The sequence below is a fragment of the Periplaneta americana genome, chromosome 13, assembly GCF_040183065.1.
Source record: "Periplaneta americana isolate PAMFEO1 chromosome 13, P.americana_PAMFEO1_priV1, whole genome shotgun sequence".
In the NCBI taxonomy this organism is placed as follows: Eukaryota; Metazoa; Arthropoda; class Insecta; order Blattodea; family Blattidae; genus Periplaneta; species Periplaneta americana.
Window position 1 is genome coordinate 120,221,313 of NC_091129.1, and position 23,845 is coordinate 120,245,157.

General features: G+C 34.4%; 1 protein-coding gene across 1 annotated transcript; it reads left to right on the top strand.

The window, feature by feature from the left end:
• Nucleotides 1-1,216: 1,216 nt before the first annotated feature.
• On the top strand, nucleotides 1,217-23,385 carry LOC138712314 (glutathione S-transferase 1-1-like). Its single transcript, XM_069843944.1, has 6 exons — nucleotides 1,217-1,366; nucleotides 9,540-9,705; nucleotides 12,399-12,457; nucleotides 17,168-17,309; nucleotides 20,093-20,257; nucleotides 21,828-23,385. Exons 2-6 carry the CDS (start codon nucleotides 9,565-9,567, stop codon nucleotides 21,972-21,974), a joined length of 654 nt encoding a protein of 217 aa, XP_069700045.1. The 5' UTR covers nucleotides 1,217-1,366; nucleotides 9,540-9,564; the 3' UTR covers nucleotides 21,975-23,385.
• Nucleotides 23,386-23,845: the final 460 nt, after the last annotated feature.

Below are 23,845 nucleotides of genomic sequence, written 5' to 3' on the forward strand. Positions count from 1 at the left end.
ACCTGTGCGAAAATATGATTCAATATTGAAAGCTCTTTCGTCACTGGAGAACGCGAACATATTTCTGGAACGTACTATACTCCTAACTCACTACTGCTTACGCGCTCTCGGCTCTCTGTCATGAACAGTTGGAAGTTTACTAGTAGAAGGGGTGGGAGTGAAGTACATTCAAAAACTCAGATACAATAAAAATTGAAGTAAAAATAAAATGATGTCCCTGTAGCACCTGTGTGCCAATTCGCAGAAGAGCGACGAACATAATAATATATCGATCGTCCAGTTCAAAAGTGCGAGAACTTAGAAATTGCCATTTTTTAGTTATTTATACTACTGAAAGCCCTTTTCGGAGCTCTTTCCGATTCAGTATTGAGATAAGTCATATTTACAACCAAAAAGAAAAAAGAACTAAATAAACTGGTTTAGAAATAATTATAACTATGGACTTTACTAATTCATTATTAGTACATTTCGAAATGTATTAATAATGAACTGGAAGACTGTGATATACTCGTCCTGAATGCTGACTCGTTTCTAATTGTCGTGGTTATGAACCAGAACTCTGTTCCTTTCTAGGTGATTTATTTGAAACTTTCAACTGAAGATATCTCAAAACTTGTTTTTTTGAGTTGTCGCACTTTTGAAGTAGACGATCGATATGTTGTATCGTTGTGGCAAACCTTGTGTTGTCACATACGTAATTCAGTTACATTCGGGATAATTCGGCAACATTCCAATCACCATGAGCTAGCCGAACATAAAAACCACATTGTGACAAAATTGCCATTATCTGTCACAGCGAGATAAATTGCCATCTCCACCCAATATGTGATGGCGGCTGTAATTATACGACTATAAAGGCAATGAGAAAAATCAGCCGAACACAAAAATCACACTGTCATAAAATAGCTATTATCTGTCACAGAGATATTTTCGGAGCTGTGGCGGAAAAACTCTGTCACACTTCACACTACATCTGATAATAGTAAGGTTAACTCGTCTGTACACGGATTTACCCAGAATGACGATTAAATCGGATGTTACTACTTGCACAAATATTATAGCCTACCCATTTCCAAATCAACAGTAACCGTTAATCCTTTTGAGTAACCTATGATACCACGAGCATTCATACTTCCAAAGGATTTTATGTTGAATTAAAAAAAGTAGGCCGCAATTGTATCAAGCACACGCCTAGCAACCTTGGGAAGTACAGTCCATCTACAATTGGGCCCTACGTCAGAGCAGTGTCTTCGACGTTACGTGGATAACCGCGGTAGCTATGGTGGGGAAGTGTGGTAATCTTATTGTAGACCTTGGAACTAGAAACAGTTGACAAGTGAACACCAACGTGTCAGGAAGTTACATGGTGAGTAAAAATATTATATTACTAGCTCTTCTTGATGTACTCAATGCCTCAAGTAGGAAGAAAGGCTACAGAATACATTTCTCACGCAATGGTAATATAATTCAAAATCTGAAATCTTGTTAAAATAATGGTCATCCCTGATATTAAGAAAATGAGTGGTTTTTCTCTCTTACAGAAATTCAATGAAGTAAAATTTTGTTATATTATCAACCATAATGGAGACGCTTGGATGAATGACGCAAGTCAAATGTCGCTATTAGTTAAAAAAATTCTTATAGCTCAATCCCTTTATTAAAATAACTAATATATTAACTGTAGGTTATTAAATTATCCACCATCACATTCTTACACATTCCTTTAAACCAGACGTCTCAATAGGGCCTTCTCGGAGCACTTCCTCCTCTCTCTCTCTCTCTCTCTCTCTCTCTCTCTCTCTCTCTCTCTTTTAATGTAAGAGTGGAACAAGATGCGGGACCAGCTCGTGTATCTCCGGATGACGTCATTGACCGCGACATTTGAATAGACATCTGCAACCGCTACGGTGTTGTGTCCATCTCCGAGGAAAGAATGTCCTTATTACCGCAAATGTACGAAGAAATAAAAGCCTTCATAGGGAAAGTGAAATTGTGGGAGTAGGAAGTTTCAATGGGTAACTGTTGCTACTTTATTAATCTAAAATTGTTACCTAATTTGAATAAAGACCAGTGTAACAAATATAATGAAGTACTGAAAAGAATTTGAGACCAGATTTGAGATTTGAATAATTCTAATTTAAAATAATTTTTTTTGTAAATTTCTAAGATGTTTTGGTTATTTTTAATTATTGAAAACAATTCGAAAATATTATTTAATTATTATTGTAATTAATACATTAATATTGCCGTATCATAAGAATACGTACTTTAACAACCAACAAGTTTAATTGTAATTTTATTATTATTATTATTATTATTATTATTATTATTATTATTATTATTGTTATTATTATTATTATTATTATTATTATTATTTAATTGATTTTTATTTTATTAAATATAGTATAAACTTGAAGAAAAAAAAAAGAGCGATATCAAAACCATTTACTAGAAATGAAGTATTGTTGTTTAGTCAACTGTCCGAAGACAGGTCTGGACCTCACAAGTGATACCAACAAGGCACCACTTATGAGGCAACTAGGCCAGGAGATAATGGGGTAATAGGGTAGGGTGAAATTGTGGGAGTCGCAAGTTTCAGTGGGTAACTGTTACTACTTTATTAATCTAATTTTGCTTAAATAATTATGTAGCATGTATGGTTCTTCATGCTTCAGATGTCTTCTTTTTACTCATTCATATATAATTAGAAAATAAATGTATTATTATTATTATTATTATTACTGCAAACTACTTCAGAAATTCCTTCCGAAAACAACCGTCTATTGTGACAGTACAAACAACTCAAAAATGCTGCTTTGTGGCATTTCTCCCGCGACAGTTAAAACTTAGCTCGCTCATGCTTGTAACAGGAATCAACGATCGGCTATCTTCGGATATTGCGCTTATCTCTTCAGCTGACTACGCTATCTACACTTACTCTCTGTAACAACTTTTATGCGTTGGCCTTGAGACGCCTGCTTTAAACAATACATATAAGGTTCGTTAACTTATCCACCAATACACTCTTTTAGATTCCTCTACAGTCCAGTGTTCCGCAACCGGTGTGCCTCTACAAGGTGAAAGGTGTGACGCGAACTTCTACCTGTTATTGTAAAAAATTAACAAAATGAATTAAAATTAAATTCATCTCTCTGCTGATACAATTAGCCGCGAGATAGTGGCATGTCCAGAGACATCCAAGACATTATGAAGGAGAAAATACAGAGCAGTCAGACGTTCTCACTTCAGATCGACGAGTCCATCGACATTAGTGGTCACGCACAACTTCTTTCCTACATTCGGTACATTCATGGGGATGTAATTGCATTTTTTCTTTTTGTGCAAAGAAGTGCCCGAGCGAGGAACCGGTGAAGAAATATTTTGTACAGGGACATCATTTTATTTTTACTTCAATTTTTATTGTACCTGAGTTTTTTAATGTACTTCACTCCCACCCCTTCTACTAATGAAGTTCAACTGTCCTCCACACAGATCCAAGACCGCATATACAGTCATAGTAGCCTTACGGTCATAGTAAATAGTACGTTCCAAAAATATGTTCGCGTTTTCCAGTGACGAAAGAGCTTTCAATATTGAATTATTTTCGCACAGGTACTGTCGTCCATTTGCCTACGTCGTATCCCGGTTTCCCCCACCAGCTTTTATTCGCCAGCTAGTGGCTGGGCTGTCGACTTAGCTCTTTTGTGAGAACATTAATTTCTGTTAGGAATTGGACGTCTACGTAACATTATACAACTGTTTAAAGCAACTTAAATAAAAGGGCCTCGTTAAGTAATTAACTGGCACGTGATTTCCCCCTTTCTACGACCCTACGACATAACCACTTGGACGGACAGTAGATAGTATGTCTGAGTAATTTTATCGTTTCGGATCGGGCAGAAGTGAAGATTGAATTTACAGTACGTAAGGTGTCTTTTATAGAGTAGGATAGAATTATTTCAACATGAGTTACTAGTACGAAGAACGAAACTGGTAATTGGGATTAGGTACAATAGTCTATAGTGCGATAACATGCACATTATAACTGAAGCCTGTATCGAAATAAATGTCCACCATTTTAAAAAATGTGTTTAAAAATCCATATTATGATTATTTTTAAATTTAACTTCATTCTCTATATTGTACGCTAATGTGCTGTAGACAGTATAATATACAATGCATAATGACTACGTCCGCATGGACAGCTCAGTTCGTGAGTAAAAACACTCGTTGTTAATACAGTACTGTATTTTGATTAAACAAAAACCTAATGAAAATGATCAAACTCAAAAGTGCAATATTTCCTAGTTTACGTAAATGAATGAACTACTTTTCTTCCCTCCTATACCTAGTAAAGTGATTTGTTTATATATTACGCCAGCATCATCGAACTCCAGTCGTGGAAGGGGGTAGCGAACAGTGTTAATCCAAAGGTATTGGCAAGTTAATATTAAAAATGTTAGTAAAAATAAAATGATGTCCCTGTATATCCTAACATACGGAGCGCCCATTGTCTCATTCACCGCGAAATCATTGTTGCTAAGTCTTTGCCATCTCCTCTGAAAATTGTGATGCACGGCGTAGTAAAAGTTAATATGTTATTGTCATTTTCAACTACATATATGTGTGGACTGGGCTTCTTGACGTTAACTGAAATTAAAACATTAAAGAGGGAGAGACGCAGCTAATGTCTTTCACCAGGCAGATTGGTTTAAAACTGGACATAACGGTACAGATAACAACACAGTAGGTATATCTATCAGGTAGATCACATTCCTATTCTATTTAAACTGACTATTACACTTTTACTACGTCACACTACTTTTGACCAATAAAACTGTATGAAAGGACGTCTTTCAACCAATCATGGCTGCTTATCGCACAATTTTATCGCATTCATAGCATTTGTTTAATTTTATCGCGTCCCTAGCATTTGTTTATTTTTATCACTACCCTATTATTTGTTTCTTTGTTTGCCAACATTTCAAACTGCACTGGTCTGGACGTCAAAAAACAGAAAATTACAAACCACTCCAGTCGATGCACAGCACTTTCAAATAAGACTCGCATTGGCGTTCAAGAACAAGAATTAATTAAGATCACTGGTCATATATGAAGAGCACCATTCGGAAATCCTGAATAAGTTGAGGGATACACCCTGTACATCAACGAGTTTACTTCTTTTATGCACACATCCAATATAACATCAACTGAACCACCAACCACTAAAACATTCAAATTTGAAAATTGTACTTCCAATAATTGTTTCCTTTAAAATTATTCATGTTTATTTTTTATTTCATCATCGTTAATTAAAACGTTTCTTGTTTATTTCATCATCCCTAATTAAAACTTTTCTAACACTTGTTTATATTATTTAGGTTATGTTTGTTATAGCTTCTGCTATATGATATTATGGATAGTCACGTATCAGAGATTGTTTAATATTAAGATTTATTGAAAATCATGTGTCAAGTGACGTTGATTACTGGGATCCGGATGATTGAAGTGGAATGCAAATGTTTTAATAAAAATGAAACTGAATCGACAAAGCCATCTTGACTAGTAACCGTCCACAGAGTTCAATAAGATTCCATAGTTGGCACAACTGATAACAAGAATACATAATCATAAAACACTACTGCCATCTAGCGTAATGTTCAGATGGTACAATAATACATTTGAAGACAGTTGTATTTTCGTAAGCCAATTAATATTTTATTGTATTGGAGTACTTTGTTACTTCTAATCTTTATATACTTTCTTCTAATCGTGTAATAGTCAATTAAATCCCAATCGAGGTTTGATTTTCTCTAGATAAATCAAAACCTCTGGTGAGATTACTGTTGAAAACATGGAGGGGCGACCACACTATTTGAAGAAATGTAAGAACCTGTCTATGGCGGGACCTTTGGATAGATTCTGATTTATTTTTTACAAAAATACAAAAATGTCTCAAAAAATGTAATTTCGTTCTCATTTCACAGAAAGATATTTTTCGCATTTTGTACTCGATTTCGCATTTTTTTTCGCAAATTAAAACACTGCAGTCATGTACTTAACATGCTTTTAAACGTAAAATTATTTATTTTGACAGCATTTGGCCACATATCGCATTTTTCGTGATTGTGAAAATGTACCATCTCTGTTGATTATCTATGAATTTACTTAAGAAATTCTTGCTTGATATTACGTCCATTTTCGGCTTTTAACGTGGAATGTAACCTCATTCCCACCGTTACCATACGTTGCATTTTTTGTAGGCCCATAGCTTGGCTGATGAACTGTATATGTGTAAATTCAATAATAATCAGTATAGCTCAACTGATGAATTCTTCCTGCATCTAAATTGAAATAATTTGCATGATAATTATATAACTATTATCAATTTTTGTTTATCTGAACTAAATGAATTGTTTATGCTTTTAAATTGAATTAATTAACTTGTTATGTATTATATTTTTATAAATCAAATAATGAATAATTGTTTAGGTTTGTAAAGTGAATCATCTACTGTATTTTTTTGTAAGGCCCCCAACGTAGCTCAGTCGGCAGACTCGCTAGCCTGCTGATTCGGAGCTGCGCTTGGTCTTGGGTTGGATCCCCTTTTGGGTTGATTATCTGGTTGTGGTTTTCCGAGGTTTTCCCCAACCATAGTGCGAATGCCAGGTGATCTGTGTTGAAACCTCGGCCTCACTTCATCTCGCCAAAAAAATATAATCTTACAAGATTTTGACTTGTTTCACATCTTAAAGCTTCAATGCTAATGTAAGATCTATGGAATACAATAAATGAAATGAAAATAAAAAAACTACATATAAAAGGAGCCTAATTCAGAGTGGAGAGAAGTAAAAGAGATATCCAAATAAACCAAACTGTAGTTTAGAATACAGGAACGAACATTTCTGATATGCGCGATTTGAGCGGTAAGTAGAGTAAAGTGATGAATAGGGATCGGAAGCTTAGGAATATGCCTATTTTGTTTGAATATACGTATTTTGAGGCTGTTGATTTATGTATACGAATCATGAAAAACCGAATGTTGTGGTGAAGTTTTATATTGCCTAGATATGCCTTTTTTTTAGTTTGTGCCTTTTTGTTTTTATTTGTTATTTTTTTCCTTTTCTGTATAGGCATATATGCAGTAGTTAACACCACTCATTATTAATTATTTTGCTTGAAACTGAAAAAAAAAAAAACTGATAGATCTTATAATATACAAAGATTTCGGACACAATATTGTGATGGAATTCTTAAGACCCTCTACCTAACTACAGTAGAACCTCTATTATCCGTGGTAATGAAGGGGGTGGACTGAACGGTTAATCGAAAAAATCGGATAATCCGTACCATAAAAAGTTTTCATGAACTAAGTACATAATATTTTCATAATTTCTTCCATGGTCTTTTCTTTTAATACGCTAGGTATTGGATCAGAAGTTCAGTGATTTAAGTCTGTTTTTTTTTACAATTCATGTTTGATTTTCTCATAAGTCAGTTATTAAAACATTACTTATTGTAATTAAGTCTGGTTTTCAATGACGGGTTTTTAATGGGCAAGGAAGCTCCTTGTGACGACTGTCTGTGGAAAGATAGGAATAGTGAAGGTCTCATTTTGTAGATTTACAAATTTTATAGCCTACAGTTTAATTTTTTTTTTTCATTATCCTAAATCGCGCATAGTTGTAATTCCTACCTCGTATTGTGATGTGAGATGAACCACATTTTCTCTTCCCAAACCACTCAGTTACTTGCACTTTTCCCGGTAGTACAACATGTTTTCTTTTGAAATTTGTAGAAGACATTTTGTATAGGAGTTAAACAATACGGCCACTCGAAGAGTAGGCATAAGGTTTGTAAAGGGTAAAGGTTTGTAAAAACACTCTGTAGAAAAAAAATCGTACTAATAAAATGTACAGTACTTCATATTTTTTTCTGCGAGAGAGAAAGACAGTCGGATAATCCACCAATCGGTTAATAAGGTGACGGATAATCGAGGTTTTACTGTAGTCCCATCGTTCATACCGACCAGTCACAGTCTTGAGTTCAGATAATTTAACGGTTTACTTCATTATCTACCCTTCTCCTGCATAACATAGACGACGTATCTGGTTGAAGCACACAGTCTAGGATTATCTTTGTGTTTAGAGAGAAGTTACCTGACACTCTCCTACCCCCTGAGCCTATTGTTACAAGGTGGGGGACATGGTTGAGAGCAGTAAAATACTATGCGAATAACTTTGAGCAAATAGCACTAATTGTTAAGGAATTTTCAGAGAATGATTCTCTGTCAATCAAAGAAGTTCAGTGTGTGATTCAAGAAAAAGGACTTAAAGAAGACTTAGCATATATCGATGTGCATTTCACTTTTGTAGCAGCTACCATTCAACAACTGGAATCCAGCAGTCTGTCATTTTGTGAATCCATGTCCCTGTTTTGAATGCAAATAACAGATTATGTGTAGCTCCTGGCAAGTATGCTGCTGAAGTATATGAGAAGCTAAAAAGTGTTATTTCAAGAAATCCTGGATATGAAACCATTCATTCTGTGTATAAAGTTCTAAGTGGGACCGGTGGTGAGCTTCCTGAAGGGTTTAATGTAGCCAGGGTAGTACTGTATAAGCACGTTCCAGTCACTTCAGTGCATGTTGAGAAATCCTTTTCGGCATATAAACAGATTTTGTCCAATAGACGTCACAAGAGCGAGTGTTTTAATCTTGAAAAGTTACTTGTTGTGTACTGTCATTCAAATTATGAACATGCAGACGAATCAGTGTACACTAAATCAAACATTCTGTAGGACAAATACAACTTATCTAATTTTTTTAAGTCGTCATACAGTGTTATGTTAATTTGCTGTGTATACATAATGAACAAAAATGCGAATACTGGCATTTAATTAAAACATCGTGTAAGAAAATAGCCCAAATTATTGTGTGTGGAATAAATTTTCAGTGGTTAATTTTCCCTAAATTTTTATTTTTAGTGCCTTTTAGGTGCCTGGAATACAATTTTTAGTGCCTTTTTTGGAGCCTAAAATACCATTTTAGTGCCTTTTTAGGAGCCTAAAACATCATTTTTTAGTGCCTCAACTTCCGATCCCTAGTGATGATATAGGAGTGGTAGAGGGAACTGACAATAAAGAGGGGTAAAAGGCGATAGTGAACGGTCATAATTCGAGAAAGACACATCGTACAGCCTTCGTTTTGATGCCAATCGATTATGCTAGAAAAATAACAATGTCTAAAGTTTAGAGAAGTCTGAATGAAAATAATTTTCAAGTGTTGTGCGCAAAATCCAATATCAGTGAAAGTCGAATTATATTATCATTATAAATCTCAATGTAAAGCTAACAATGATAAATAAAATATTGTAAGAAAACGGACACTGTAGTCTCATTCTCAGTGAACCCTCCATACGTATTCTACACGGAAACTTTGCGGCTGTGTCAATGTTATGATGGCTGCAGGCAATGTGATCTTATTTCTTCCGTACTTTATGAATTTAATTTGTTACCTTTTAAAACTTCATTGTTCGCAGTAAAAGCCCCTAACACGGAACAAAGATGCCGATAGATCTTTACTATATGCCTCTGAGTGCACCATGCCGTTCAGTTATGATGGCTGCCAGCGCCCTGGGGGTTGAATTGAACTTAAAATTCTTAGATTTGTTCAAAGCAGAACAAATGACCCCTGATTTTCTCAAGGTAAGATTCATCATTATTATTATTATTATTATTATTATTATTATTATTATTATTATTATTATTATTATTATTATTATTATATTGTCCACACCTGTGGAGTAACGGTTAGCGCGTCTGGCCACGAAACCAGGTGGCCCGGGTTCGATTCCCGGTCGGGTCAAATTATCTGGTTGAGGTTTTTTCCAGGGTTTTCCCTCAACCCAATATGAGCAAATGCTGGGTAATTTTCGGTGCTGGACCCCGGACTCATTTCACCGGCATTATCACCTTCATCTCATTCAGACGCTAAATAACCTAAGATGTTGATAAAGCGTCGTAAAATAACCTACTAAAATAAAAAAAATATATATTATGTTTTTTAATCTTGTTATTTATTGCAGAAACAGCAGCGATAAATAGCTACATTTCATTGTGTATAAGAAATGTGTTTCTGTTAATTCTGCCAAAATAAACTTGTGGAAATTAAAAGAGTTGAATTATCATTAAATAATCTCGCATAAAAGGTATCCGAATATCTTACTTAATACAAAAATTAATGAAGAAACAATGTGACACAAATTCAAAATGAGGTTAGTACTGTATCATTTTATTTTAAATTAATCATCACTACTTCTGACTACACGAGGAAATATATATTTTTAGTTTTGTGCTAAATAATTAAGGAGCCAGAATAACCTATCAAAATATGTAATAAGAAACGCTTTTTTGAGTTAGAGTAAACTTGCTAGATTTTCCCAATCATCTGTCATACATTCTCTTTTACTGTCATTAATAATCTTCTTCTACTGCATGCTTTAGACTAATTAGCCTGTTGCGTCTCCAAATTGGTCTATCCATCTCTTATGAGGTCTTCCTATATTTCTTCTCCCCCTTGGTTTATACCTCAAAGCTTTTCTTGGGTATCTTTCTTCTAGCATACGTTGTACGTGTTCTAGCCATTTATTTCTATAATCCACAATTCTTTCATTTATATTGTATATATTTAGCTCCTTTCTTATCGTTTCCTTTTTTATTCTAATTTCTCTTGTTACTCCAATACTGATCTCAAAAATCTCATCTCCGTTGCGTGAATTCTACTTAGGCTATATCTGTCTTATTTAATTTCCAGCTTTCGCTGCCATATAGACATATGGGTGTAGCCATTGTCTTAGAAAATTTAATCATTGTGTTCTTTCTTGTTTTATTTTTAAGTGTTCTCTTTATCGTGCCACGTAGCTGATTAAATCGTTCTATTTTATGTAGGACATCTACTTCATCTTGACTTGATATCTTACACCCAAGATAGTTAAAGCTTCCAACTTGTTCAATACTTTGTCCATCAATGACTATTTTCAATCTCACTGGAGTGTTGCCTCTAAAAACCATAATTTTAGTTTTATTAGGCGCGATGATCATGTTATATTCCTTTCCTATTTCGTTTAATACATGTATACTTTTTATAATGTATCTTCATTATCAGAAAGAATCACTAGGTCGTCTGCATATAAGAGTGTCATGATTTTTTTTTATTCCAACTATCCGCAATGTTTAATTGCTGTTTCCATTGCCGGATAACATTGTCAATGTATAAATTAAATAAAAGCGGGGATAATGAACACCCTTGTCTAACACCCATATTAATATCCTCTTCTAAAATAGGACCGGTTGATTGTTTTATACAGATTTCAGTGTTCTTGTAGCTATTCTTCAATATTCTTACAAGATGTCGACGGATACCTCTTTTTTCTAATATGTTCCAGAGCTCTCTTCTAATAACTTTGTCAAACGCTTTGGAGTAATCGACAAACAGTAAATGTGTTTCACAATTTTATAATAATTATTAGATGAATTATATAATATGGGATGATTCCGTACTAAATGTAACAATTTTTCACCCATATCGTTGCTGAACTCAGATGCCATTTTTGTAACAATTCCGCCGTCAGATGCCGGAACAGTTGACGTCTATTCAAGTGGACCGTGACGCAATCTGGTATAGGCTGAGTGTGCGCAGCGGCGTGGTATTTAGAAACCATCATAACGTATTGTCCACAAAAGGTGTCTTTGCGTGGAAACGAAATGCCTTCCCCGCATTACATAGCGGGCCATTTTGAAAATCATCGCTTTAGGTTCGCTGCGTACCCAGGTTTGAAGCAGGCAACCCCACTCGTCCATAAGCTAGCCTCTCCGTGCGTCGCCAGCCGGCGTTCTGGGAGAGCTTTTGAATGATATTTGTCGCCGAACGGTCGCGCTCTTGTAGAAATACAGCACGCTGCACCGTGAACTTAATTCGGTCTATGGTAACGATGACAATAACGTGTGAATTATGGCGAAATGATTCCGAGGTCCAACGCCGACAGATATCCAGCAATTCCGTTCCAATTGGTTAGGAGAAAACCTCGCAAAAAAGCTCCAACAGCATAACTTGTTTCAACCAGGATTTGAACCCGAGCCCACTTGTTTCACGGTGGATCCATAAGTACCTTAGTGTGATTATTTTTCTGTTGCTTGACGTACGTTGCACTGCAAAATTGTAGTTTATCAAAAGAAAAATGTAAATGAAGGGATACGGATGACATTTATTGTTAGCTTACAAAATCAGTTCAATCACTAGCAATCACGCCACAACTAAGGGCCCCATGATCATTATCCGCTCCTCTAAGAGCGAGTCGCATTTTTCACACTTGTACAATACATAAGTGTTTTTATTACAGCTAAATCCACAACACTCTCTGCCGACAATAGTGGACAACGACTTCGTCCTAGGTGAAAGGTAAAATGATTTCTAAACAATTTAAAAATATTTCATTTACAATCTCATTTCAACTACATAGGCTTATCAGGTATGATGAGACAATACAGGCAACTGCAATATTTAATTTAGACTCCTTTCATATTAATATCTTTATAATTCATTTAACATCAGTTATACATAAATTATTTATTGAGGAAAATGAGATGATCATTCCAATAAGAATTCTTGCAATTGTTTATTTAAAATTATTTTATACTCGACCATGCCGAAATGTAGTAATTATACGCCTGGTAGCAGCCCTTTAATGGACCTCATTAAAGTACACCTATTCATTAAAGTTCAGGTGTTCCACCAATCAGAAAACACCATTGTAGCAATATGAAAGCGCAAGTATCGATTATTCTCGGATATGCAATCGAAAGACAATTAGCGAAACGTCACGGAGGCTGGAAATCCAATATCGTCGCAGAAGGTTATGTTCTGTTACTATAATAATTAGCGTTAATTGTAAATAATATTTAAAATAAATTCAATTTGTCATCTCGTTTTTCAATTCTAAATCAATTTCCAGGTTATATCAATATTAATGTTCATCTTATTCTCTAGATTATATCAAGGTCAATGACATTCGTCCCTCGGAAAAAATCAATACTTTCGCGTCTGCGCACATCTCACAATTTAGAAGGTCAGTTCCGCTCTTCACTTAGATAACGATAACATGAGTACTTACGAATAATTTCAAGTTAGAAATATGGTCGAGCATAAAAAGTCGTATGAAATTTGTCTATAATGGTAATTAAGACGCTCGTATGAAAATTATGAAACTCGCTTGCGCTCGTTTCATAAACAAACATACTCGCGTCTTAATTACTACCATTATAGGCTCGTTGCATAATGTGCTATTAAACGATAAAGTATAATCAGAGACGATAAGTTATATTTGTTTAAATTATATAATTCTTTATTTCACTTTCCTTTTACAGAAGGTATTCAGGCACAGTCTTCACAAAAATCGTATTTAAGTGTAATACTTCATTTAACGTCTATTTTAAGCTACAGGGCTACAGTGACGTTAAGATTACGATAAAATTGCAATTGAAGATTAAAAAAAAAAAAGAATCACAGTCCAAAAAAATGCAAATTTGAGATATTGAGCGTGTGGTGGACGTTTGTAGCGGCCATCTACTGAATTAGTTGTTAGTGGAAAAAAACACTATAGTCCTATGTTTTTTTTATTTTACTTCGTTATTTAACGACGCTGTATCAACTACGAGGTTATTTAGCGTCGATGGGATTGGTGATAGCGAGATGATATTTGGCGAGATGAGGCCGAGGATTCGCCATAGATTACCTGACATTTGCCTTATGGTTGGGAAAAACCTCGAAAAAACCCAACCAGGTAATCAGCCCAAGCGGGAATCGAACCCGCGCCCGAACTAGTCCTATGTTATAGGAGTGGAAATTTTCAGTGGTTTTCATAAAACAACCATAGTCCAAAGAATTTTTTTTAGTGAAACATCCATTGTTCAGGACGATGGTAGCATTTCCAAATATCCCACTCATATCATATTGAAACATTCAATTTTAAACTGTAGTAGATTGGCAGTAGGGGAGTAGTGGGTACAGTGAGACACAAAATATTAAGACATATGTATGCAAGTGATAATTCTAGTATTTTTAAAATCAAGTGCAATAGAAATAGACATTAAACCATGGAGTATAATAATACGTAAACAAAAATTTTAATAAAGGACATAATATACAATACGTGTTTGTCAAAAAAATGCAAATGTCTCACTGTTCCCATTCAGGAGGGTACAGTGAGACACCAAAGTGTCTATTAACGGATATTGAAATGATTTACATTTGTTTCAAAAGAAAGGAAAGCTTGCTGTCTCTTTATCTCGCCATGTTCTGTAGGCTTATTTATAATCATTTTGATGTCTGACTTCGAAACCATTGAAAGATCTGGAACATTTGGAAAAGTGAATTTTCCATGACATTTCAAACTTTTGCGAAAAAATTAAATTAATTTTTGGTGACAACAAAGCTTATAATTATAAGAATTTGATGTAATTCTTTATTATTTTTTAACATTTTCTTAAATGTTGTGAATAATTTTTTATTTATGAAACCATTAAAACGTAATGTATTCATTATTTTAAGCTACAATTCCTAAATTGGTTACTAGTATGTTCATTTTTAATGTTAGTTACCGGTAAATGTAATATAATTACAGTTTGTTTTTGCAAATCATTGGTACATGGGAACAGTGAGACGTCACAGTGTACCCTTCAATGGCATGTCTCACTGTTCCTTTTACGCATAGTTCATTTAAAAATGACGCCATCACTTCAAAATTAAAACAAGAAAGACGAAACTTTGTCAAACATAATCTTAAATACCATAGTATTAAGTAACAAAACATTCATATTTATACCTCATTTGTATATCCAATATAACCTTCATTAAACACAAGCCAAAATTTTACTTTTAGAGTGAAAAATTACTAATTATTTTTTCATCACTCACCTTTACAACTAGTATCAAATCTAGTATGAAAATACTGTTACTTTACTCATGCAACATACAACTCCACTGTTACCAACATTTCAACACCAAAATTTACCATCTAATAAAATATGTCTCACTGTTCTCCCTGTCTTACTGCACCCACTTCTCCCCTACAGCTTCTTATGTACGCGACAAAAGCCAACTCAGAGAAAAATACTTTGGCATGTGAATTGTATTAGTTATGGAGTCATATTTAGGTGCAGAAGTAACCCCATGGAAGAAACATAAGCAACGAAAGGAGAAGAAACAGGATATAATAAAGAAAAAGAAGATTAAAGGAGAGGCACACTTCGGCCACAACAGAGAATTCTTTTCTTAAAACAACCTTTGTCCACAGTTACCTATATTTACACGTGTATTTTAATGAGGCTAAGTTATAAATGTACTTCAGTTTTCCCAAGTTTCTGCAACACTTTAAGAAATGGCGTGATGAATTTCATACTTGAAGTGTCAACAACGCCCATGCCAGATAGTTTTTTGTTTCTCCTGAAAAGTTATATTTTTGGACTATGGTTGTTTTATACAAAAAACCCCTTCAATTATTTATGTAGCGTTTCTTCTAAACAACAAGAACTATTCACAGAGGATAAGATAATTTCATACTTTAAGTGTCAACAACGCCCATGCCAGATAGTTTTTGTTTCTCCTGAAAAGTTATGTTTTTGGACTATGGTTGTTTTTCCACAAAACTCCTTCAATTATTTATATGGCGTTCCTTTTAAACTACAAGAACTGTTCACAGAAGATAAGATAATTTCAACTGCTCTTGTTTATATAAAGTTCCTTTTGAACTGAAGAAGCTGCTCACATGCCATAGGATAATAATTTTAATTATATTTTACGTTGCTTTCAAATTTAATATCCTGTTCACCTACAATGATATTATAAATTAATTTATGCTCGACCATGCCGAAATGTAGTAATTATACACCTGGTAGTAGCCCTTTAATGCTCCTCATTAAAGTACACCTATTCATTATACTTCAGTTGTTCAGCTAATGAGAAATCACCATTGTACCATTATAAAACCGCAAGTATCGATTATTATTGGATATGCAATCGAAAGACAATTAGCGAAACGTCACGGAGGCTGGAAATCCAATATTGTCGCAGATGGTTATGTTCTGTTACTATAATAATTAGCGTTAATTGTAAATAATATTCAAATAAATTCAATTTGTTACCTCGTTTTTCAATTCTAAATCAATTTCCAGGTTATATCAATATTAATGTTCATCTTATTCTCTAGATTATATCAAGGTCAATGACATTCGTCCCTCGGAAAAAAAAATCAATACTTTCGCGTCTGCGCATATCTCACAATTTAGAAGGTCAGTTCCGCTCTTCACTTAGATAATCATAACATGAATACTTATGAATAATTTCAAGTTAGAAATATGGTCGAGCATAAAAAGTCGTATGAAACTTGCCTATAATGGTAATTAAGACGCTCGTATGAAAATTATGAAACTCGCTAGCGCTCGTTTCATAAACAAACATACTCGCGTCATAATTACTACCATTATAGGCTCGTTGCATAATGTACTATTGTTTATTTCATTTAATTTAGCTTTTAATTTAAAGAGGATGCTCAAATACTACAATTTGATCATCTTAATTTTAAAGAATTTACATTCTTATTAGACCAAGGAGGCTGCTCTCAAACCATAAGATGGTAATTCTGCAATGCTTGGGAAAAGTGCCATAAGTCAGTTTCCACAAACATTTTTATTAATTTATTGACAACTTACGAAACATCTGCTTGCTAGGGAAAAGAGACATAAGTATTTCTGCTTTAGAATAATTCACACAGAAGAACATAAAATCCACATAAACTAGTGTGAAGACAGTTTTTCCTTCTCCTGACTGAATTTGTTTTAGTCACTTGACTATTCCGAGCAGTATTTTGATTCAAACATAGCAGTGCTCTGTACAGGTCCCTGTACCACCCTAAGTTGACGCAAACAACACTTCTATAGCACGCGACGTAGTTAACTTCATAGGTTCGGTGTCCGAACTTCCATCCTTACTGGTCACATACAGATTATAATTTTAACTCTTTGCTTTTATTTTACGTTCCTTTTGAACAAAACAGACTGCTCACTATCTTCTTCTGTACTGATGTAATACGTTCGCTAACGCTTGATTTCACAGCCGCGCCATCATCTGCTACCTGGCGGATCAGTACGGCAAGGACGACTGTCTGTATCCTAAGGACCCCAAGAAGAGGGCTGTAGTCAACCACCGACTGTACTTCGACGCCACAACTCTCTACCAGAGATTTTTGGACTATTACGTAAGTGCATTGAAAATGTGCAATACGGTCTGTATTTCATCAACATGGGATAAATAACCGTATTTCATGGCATGAGCCTGCAGTCTTGGACTTCTCAAGTTTTAAAATTTCTATCCTCAGTTACCAATTTCAGATCCGAGAACATTGTTGCCAGATCACTATTACGAATATTCTCTAAATTTCGTATGAAATTCGTTTCTAATATAATACATCTCTACTAAAGCACAATGTAAATATGTAATGGAGGCAGCTGAATGCTGGTTTGCCATAATAAATTTGTTTTAATTAAGAATGAAACACACGAAATTATTGTATTCCAATCATGTATCTGATGATGTCGTGTAGTACGACGAAAACGTTAATACTTAGAATAAATATGTAATATAAAGTTCACACCCATATACAAGATGTTAAGTCAGTGATGTCAACTGGTGCCCATACTGGCAAGCGCGTGCTTTAGAGCTCAGGAGAGCCTGAACGCTTTACAGCGGAAAAGGAAAGAGACAGGCGAGAGAGATAGTATAGGCTATGCCGCTTGGTCGAGCTATATTCAGGGATGGCCAGCACTGATTCAATAGATAAAGGGAAGAGGACTTATTAAAACTGTATCCATGTTAATTTTTAGATTTGTCTGAGAAGTGTAAGTGCATTATAAAAATGTAAGTTTTATTTTTAATGCTCATTTTTCACAAGCGTGCTTTTTTTATTCAAAGGAAATATTTTCTCAACTTTTTGACTGAAAACTGAAATTTTAAGATATATTTATTTAGTAGCCTTACAGGTACTGAAACAATGTTTTCGTAAATTTAATATATTGTAAATACGTATTACTAAAGATAGTGTATTACAAATTTTTTTAAATATTCGCATGGAAATGAATTAACAAAGTAACTACTGTTATATAATAGACAAGAGATATGTGCCCATGTGTTAGAAACGTCAGCTCTATAGCTTCAACAGATTTCGAGAAAATGAGTTAATATTCTGATGATAGGAAGTTGCGAACCAATTCACCTTAAAAGAATGATGCGATAACATTTTTATTATGTAATATTAGTTACAGCTGAAACATATACCTAGGTAACTTTGCTTTGTACTGTAATATTGTTTTGATTAGTTGATTGATTACTTTTATAAGATACCATCAATATCAATTCCAACTTATCACATCATATTCAATCTCTTTCTTTGGGATATCACTTTCTTAATAAATGATGTGTTTCATCCACTTAGTACAATTTAGTTGTACTACTATGGAATTTATGTGAATATTCCTTCTTAACTCTTTATTATGTTATAACGTTTAAAACACAACTGCAATATTAAGAAATTGGTGTTAGTACTTTTGTTTTACAGACAATATAGATAATATTCAACAGAAAGAAGTCATATAAAAATAACGACATAAAAATTTCACATTCCGTCTCAAGTTTGTACACCACTCCTTTCTTAATCCAACACGCTGGTTGTTGTACATAATCCTTCCTCCTTCCATATCAGCGCTTGATGCCCGCGCACGACGTCAAGGTCAGAAAAATGCGCTTGCTTTGACATCATTGTTTTAAGTCATTGACGGAAAATATCAAATCATTTATTGTCTATCAAAGATTTACCTGATAAAATTTCTTCAAAATGAATTCCAAAATTGTCTGTTAATGCCAAATGATTGCTGTTTCTTATTAATTTAGAACAGTTATTGTAAAGTTGTTAATAATTGATAAAGCTTTTTATACTGTTGACGAATTCTTTAATGTAGGGGTGAATGATCTTGTCTTTAATTTGTGATTATATATTTTTTTATTTCTTTTTAAGGAAGTCTACTGTAATCATATTATTTAATGTCCGCAATAAATCTATTTTATTATTATTATTATTATTATTATTATTATTATTATTATTATTATTATTATTATTATTACTATAATTGTTTTTGCTGTGAAGAAATAGCAGAATATCGGTAAGAACAAACGGGAGTATTGAGCGAAAATTAAATAAAGATCATGATTGTTAGCCACAAATTCAATTTCGACTGGCAGGGTTTTGTAAACACGGATCCGCACGACAGAAAATCAATGGTCAAGCCGATCGGATATCATAGCGTCATTTAGTTACTGAAGGTAGAATTTAAATTAAAATATTATGCCTAAATATTGCATCAGTTGGCTTGAAAATTCAATGATCTGTTTGAAGCAACACATATCTCCGTAATGGGATTTTCCTTAGATCTGACAGCACAACGTCATAAGCCCCATTCGTTAAGTCACGTAAAATAGTACTTTTCCACATTCCTAGATTAAAAAAAATTCACCCTGATCAGAATGTTGTCCCTTTATAGTAAGTTAATCCCAATGATTCTGATTTATGTTCAGGGCCAGTTGATATATTTAAAAAACACATTTATGCAAATTTGGTTAATTAAGAAGCTACTACTCTCTCTCCCTCTCCTCTCTCCTCTCTCTCATTATATTCAGTATATTCAGATTATTCAGTTTACTGATTATATATGTTATAAAGCTCTGATGCATATACTGTATTTGTTTTGTATTATTAACTATTTGATTCTTTTTTCTTGTAAAATAAAAATGTCAAGAAGATGCTTTTATAGGCAGTAATGCCTCTTTACGTTCAAATAAATAGATAAATAAATAAAATTAATGGAATAAACCTCTGCACTAATTTTATCTGTTATGATTTCACTTCCCATTGATCACATTTACGTCAGTTAAACCTTTTGAACTATCATAAATGTACAAGTAATAATACTTGACTCGTGTTTGTACCAGGTGCCAATATTGTATCTAGGAAAAGAAGGAGATCCCGCCAAGCTCAAGAGATTCGAAGACGCCTTCGTCATGTTGGAAAAATATCTGGAAGGACAGACTTGGGCTGCAGGCGACCACATCACCATCGCGGACTTCCCTCTCATCGCTACTGTCTCAAGCGCAGAGGTACAATAATCATTAATGATATTGTAAATTTATTTCAACTCAACTTATTCTTCCAACAATAATTCCTTTCTACAATTCACCTTAAACGCTCTCGTCAACAATAGGATTTTCACTCAACACAGTATTCGTTATAGTACTCCACTGACGGCAATGACAATTTACTTGGACTATTACGAACAACACTGAACTGTTAATCTTAACTAATATTTACAAAGCACTATTTACAAATCAGAACTATCAGTTCTCAATTCACAGTTCTTCTAGCTCAGTCACTCGAGTTCACGGTATCTCGAACCACAGACCTTCAGAGACAGTTCACTGTACTCCAACTCAGGTCCCTCCAACTGCGGTCCACTGCACTCGAACTCAGGCCTTCGGATGCTGGCACAGTTGCGGACGCACACTCAAGTCGAACTCCGGTACACAAGACTGGCTAGCTTGCTCTGTTCACTGGCTTACTCACTGAACTAATCATGAATCACACACACACTCCTTCGCGTCCGTAATTTATAACCACAGCAACGTAACCGAGAAACTTCGAATTCGCGATTTTTCCACTTCGACGGGCTTCTGGAAGAGTCGGGAAGGTCCGTTCCCCATTCACTGCGTAAGTAGCAGCTGCGCGCGCAGCCTCCCCTCGCGCGTGGGCCCTTTCCCCTCTCTTCTCCCCGCCGCGCGCCGTCCCTCCGTGCTCCGCGCGATCTGCTCTCTTGCGGAACGCTGGTTGTGAGTTCGAATCTCACGTCGCTATCACAATATCATATTTATGCCAATGGTCACCGTTATCTTCCTATAAATTCGGGGAAGAAGTGTGTTGTTGGCACAGGTATACTACATCAAACACATTCGGTTATCTTCCTCCTACAATTTTGTAACCATTTGTGAGTTATTTTTTTAAAGATTTGTAGCTATTCAATGTTTTTAAATGTTATATTTCAGTAAAGTTGTAGAGTTGGTTTTTAATATATGCTATATGCATGCATACATGCATACATACGTAAGTTACATACATACATAAATACATGCATACATACATACATACATACATACATACATACATACATACATACATACATACATACATACATACATACATACATACATACATACATACATACATACATACATACATACATACATACATACATACATACATACATACTTGTTCTGTTCAAGGGCAGGTCTTTGACTGCAAACCCAGCATTCTCCAATCTTTCCTATTTACTGCCTTCCTCTTAGTTTCCGCATATGATCCATATATCTTAATATCTTCTATCATCTGATATTTCCTTTCTACTAAACTTCAAAGTGTCCCAATAAAATGTAAGCCTATACAAATTTCAGTACGACCGAAATTAAGATGGGAAGATGATGTCTTGCAGGATATTAGAATTAGTAAAATTAGAAATTGGAAGAATTTAGCAGCAAATAGAGAAGTCTGGAAGGACATTCTGAATAAGGCTAGGGGCCCATAATGGGCTGTCATGCCATGTATTATGATGAAATATTTTAATTATGACTATATTATGACGTTTATTTGCACACTTCTGACACACATCCTTTATTCCAGATATTTGGATTCGACATCACCCGGTACCCAAATGTGTCCAGATGGCTTGCCAACGCTAAGAAGTCTATTCCCAAGTATGAAGAATTGAACCATGCTGGGTGTCTCGAATACAAGAAGGTCATGGACGCCAAGATGGTTGTTTTTTGAACATATTCTACAAAAGCCATCTGTTGTTATGAGTTTGAAAACAATTACCCAACCAAAAAATTTATTTGCACACAGCCAGTTACATTAAAATGGTCATTTATATGAAACTTTTATATCATTAAAATACAGGATGGTCCGTTTGGGGAGACATTATAAGAAATAGTATACAATTTGAAAACCCAACAACAATAATCAACACCATAGACCTAGTTAACAAAATAAAACACAAACAAATTCCACACAACACAACATTAGCATCATTTGACATCGAAAACCTATATACAAACATACCGGTAACAGAAACACTTGAAATACTTCGAAAAATGCTTATCAAAAATAGGCTAACATACCACAGACTCACATTGACGAAATTATACACATTACAGAGATTATTACAAAACAAAATTATTTCACACATAACAATAAATATTATACACAAACTGAAGGATTACCAATGGGTTCACCTATATCAAGTATATTAGCTGAAATCTTTATTCACAACATAGAACAAACACACATACTAAACACCGATAACAACAAACACGCAGAGAAAATAATGTACTGGCATCGATATGTAGATGACACAATAGTCTTATATAATGGAAACAAAAGAGAAATAGAAAACCTACATCAACAACTCAACAAAATACATCCCAAATTAAAGCATACAACAGAAACAGAACATAACCAAGCTATAAACTTCTTAGACATCACCATAACCAAAACAAATAACAGACACGAATTCAAAATATACAGGAAACCCACTACAACCACAACACATATACACAATTCATCAAATCATCCCATACAACATAAACATGCAGCTTTCCGTACAATGACACACAGATTAATTAATATACCAATGAACAATGACAACTACACTGAAGAATTAAACACAATAAAATATATAGCACAAGACAATGGATATAACCTAACATAATAGACACACTAAAAAAAAAGGCAAAACAAAAACAGAACAAACCAACACAAACACCACGTGAGAATAAATACATAACATTAACATATCACAATATCAACACTCACAAAATTGCAACTTCATTCAGAAAACTAAAATACAAGATAGCATACAAAACAAATAACACAACACAGAAATATCTAAATAATCACATTAAACATTCAAATAAATATAGTTCAACTGGAGTTTACAAACTAAAATGCAATAGTTGCCCACATTTTTACATAGGACAGACAGGAAGATTCTTTCATACAAGACCTAATGAACATATTAAGGCTACAACCAAACCCTACATCACATCAAATTACGCAGAACACATTATCAACAATAATCAAGACTACAATAATATAGAAACAGATATGGAAATTTTACACATCACACCAAAAAGTTCACAGATAAACACCTTAGAACAATACGAAATATATAAACATACAATAACATACCGACAACATATACTTAACACACAATTACAGTTCAATACCCACACATTATTCGATGTCATGCTACGTCATAGCACACAAACAACCAGCCCCCACCATAAGAGCAACATACCCCCACCCCTACAATCGACAAATGCACATCGCAGAATTCAAGATCACCAGTAGTTCAGGAGACACTGACGTAACATCACGTCGAAACGGACCGTCTGTCGAAGGTCTGTCTGACACCTTTTTTAAAAATTTTAACACTTTTTAACGTGTGACTAAGTAATTTTATGTTTTTATAAAATAAAAATACTGCAACATAAGAAGGATTACTATTTATTTTTCAGCAATCTCTAAATGCAGTCCAGAAGGTTGTGAGTTTTGACCACATTAGACTCCAAAATTCCCACCATTGTGTACACAGCATAGTTCAATTCCTGAAACTGATCTTTCCCATATGTGAACTTACA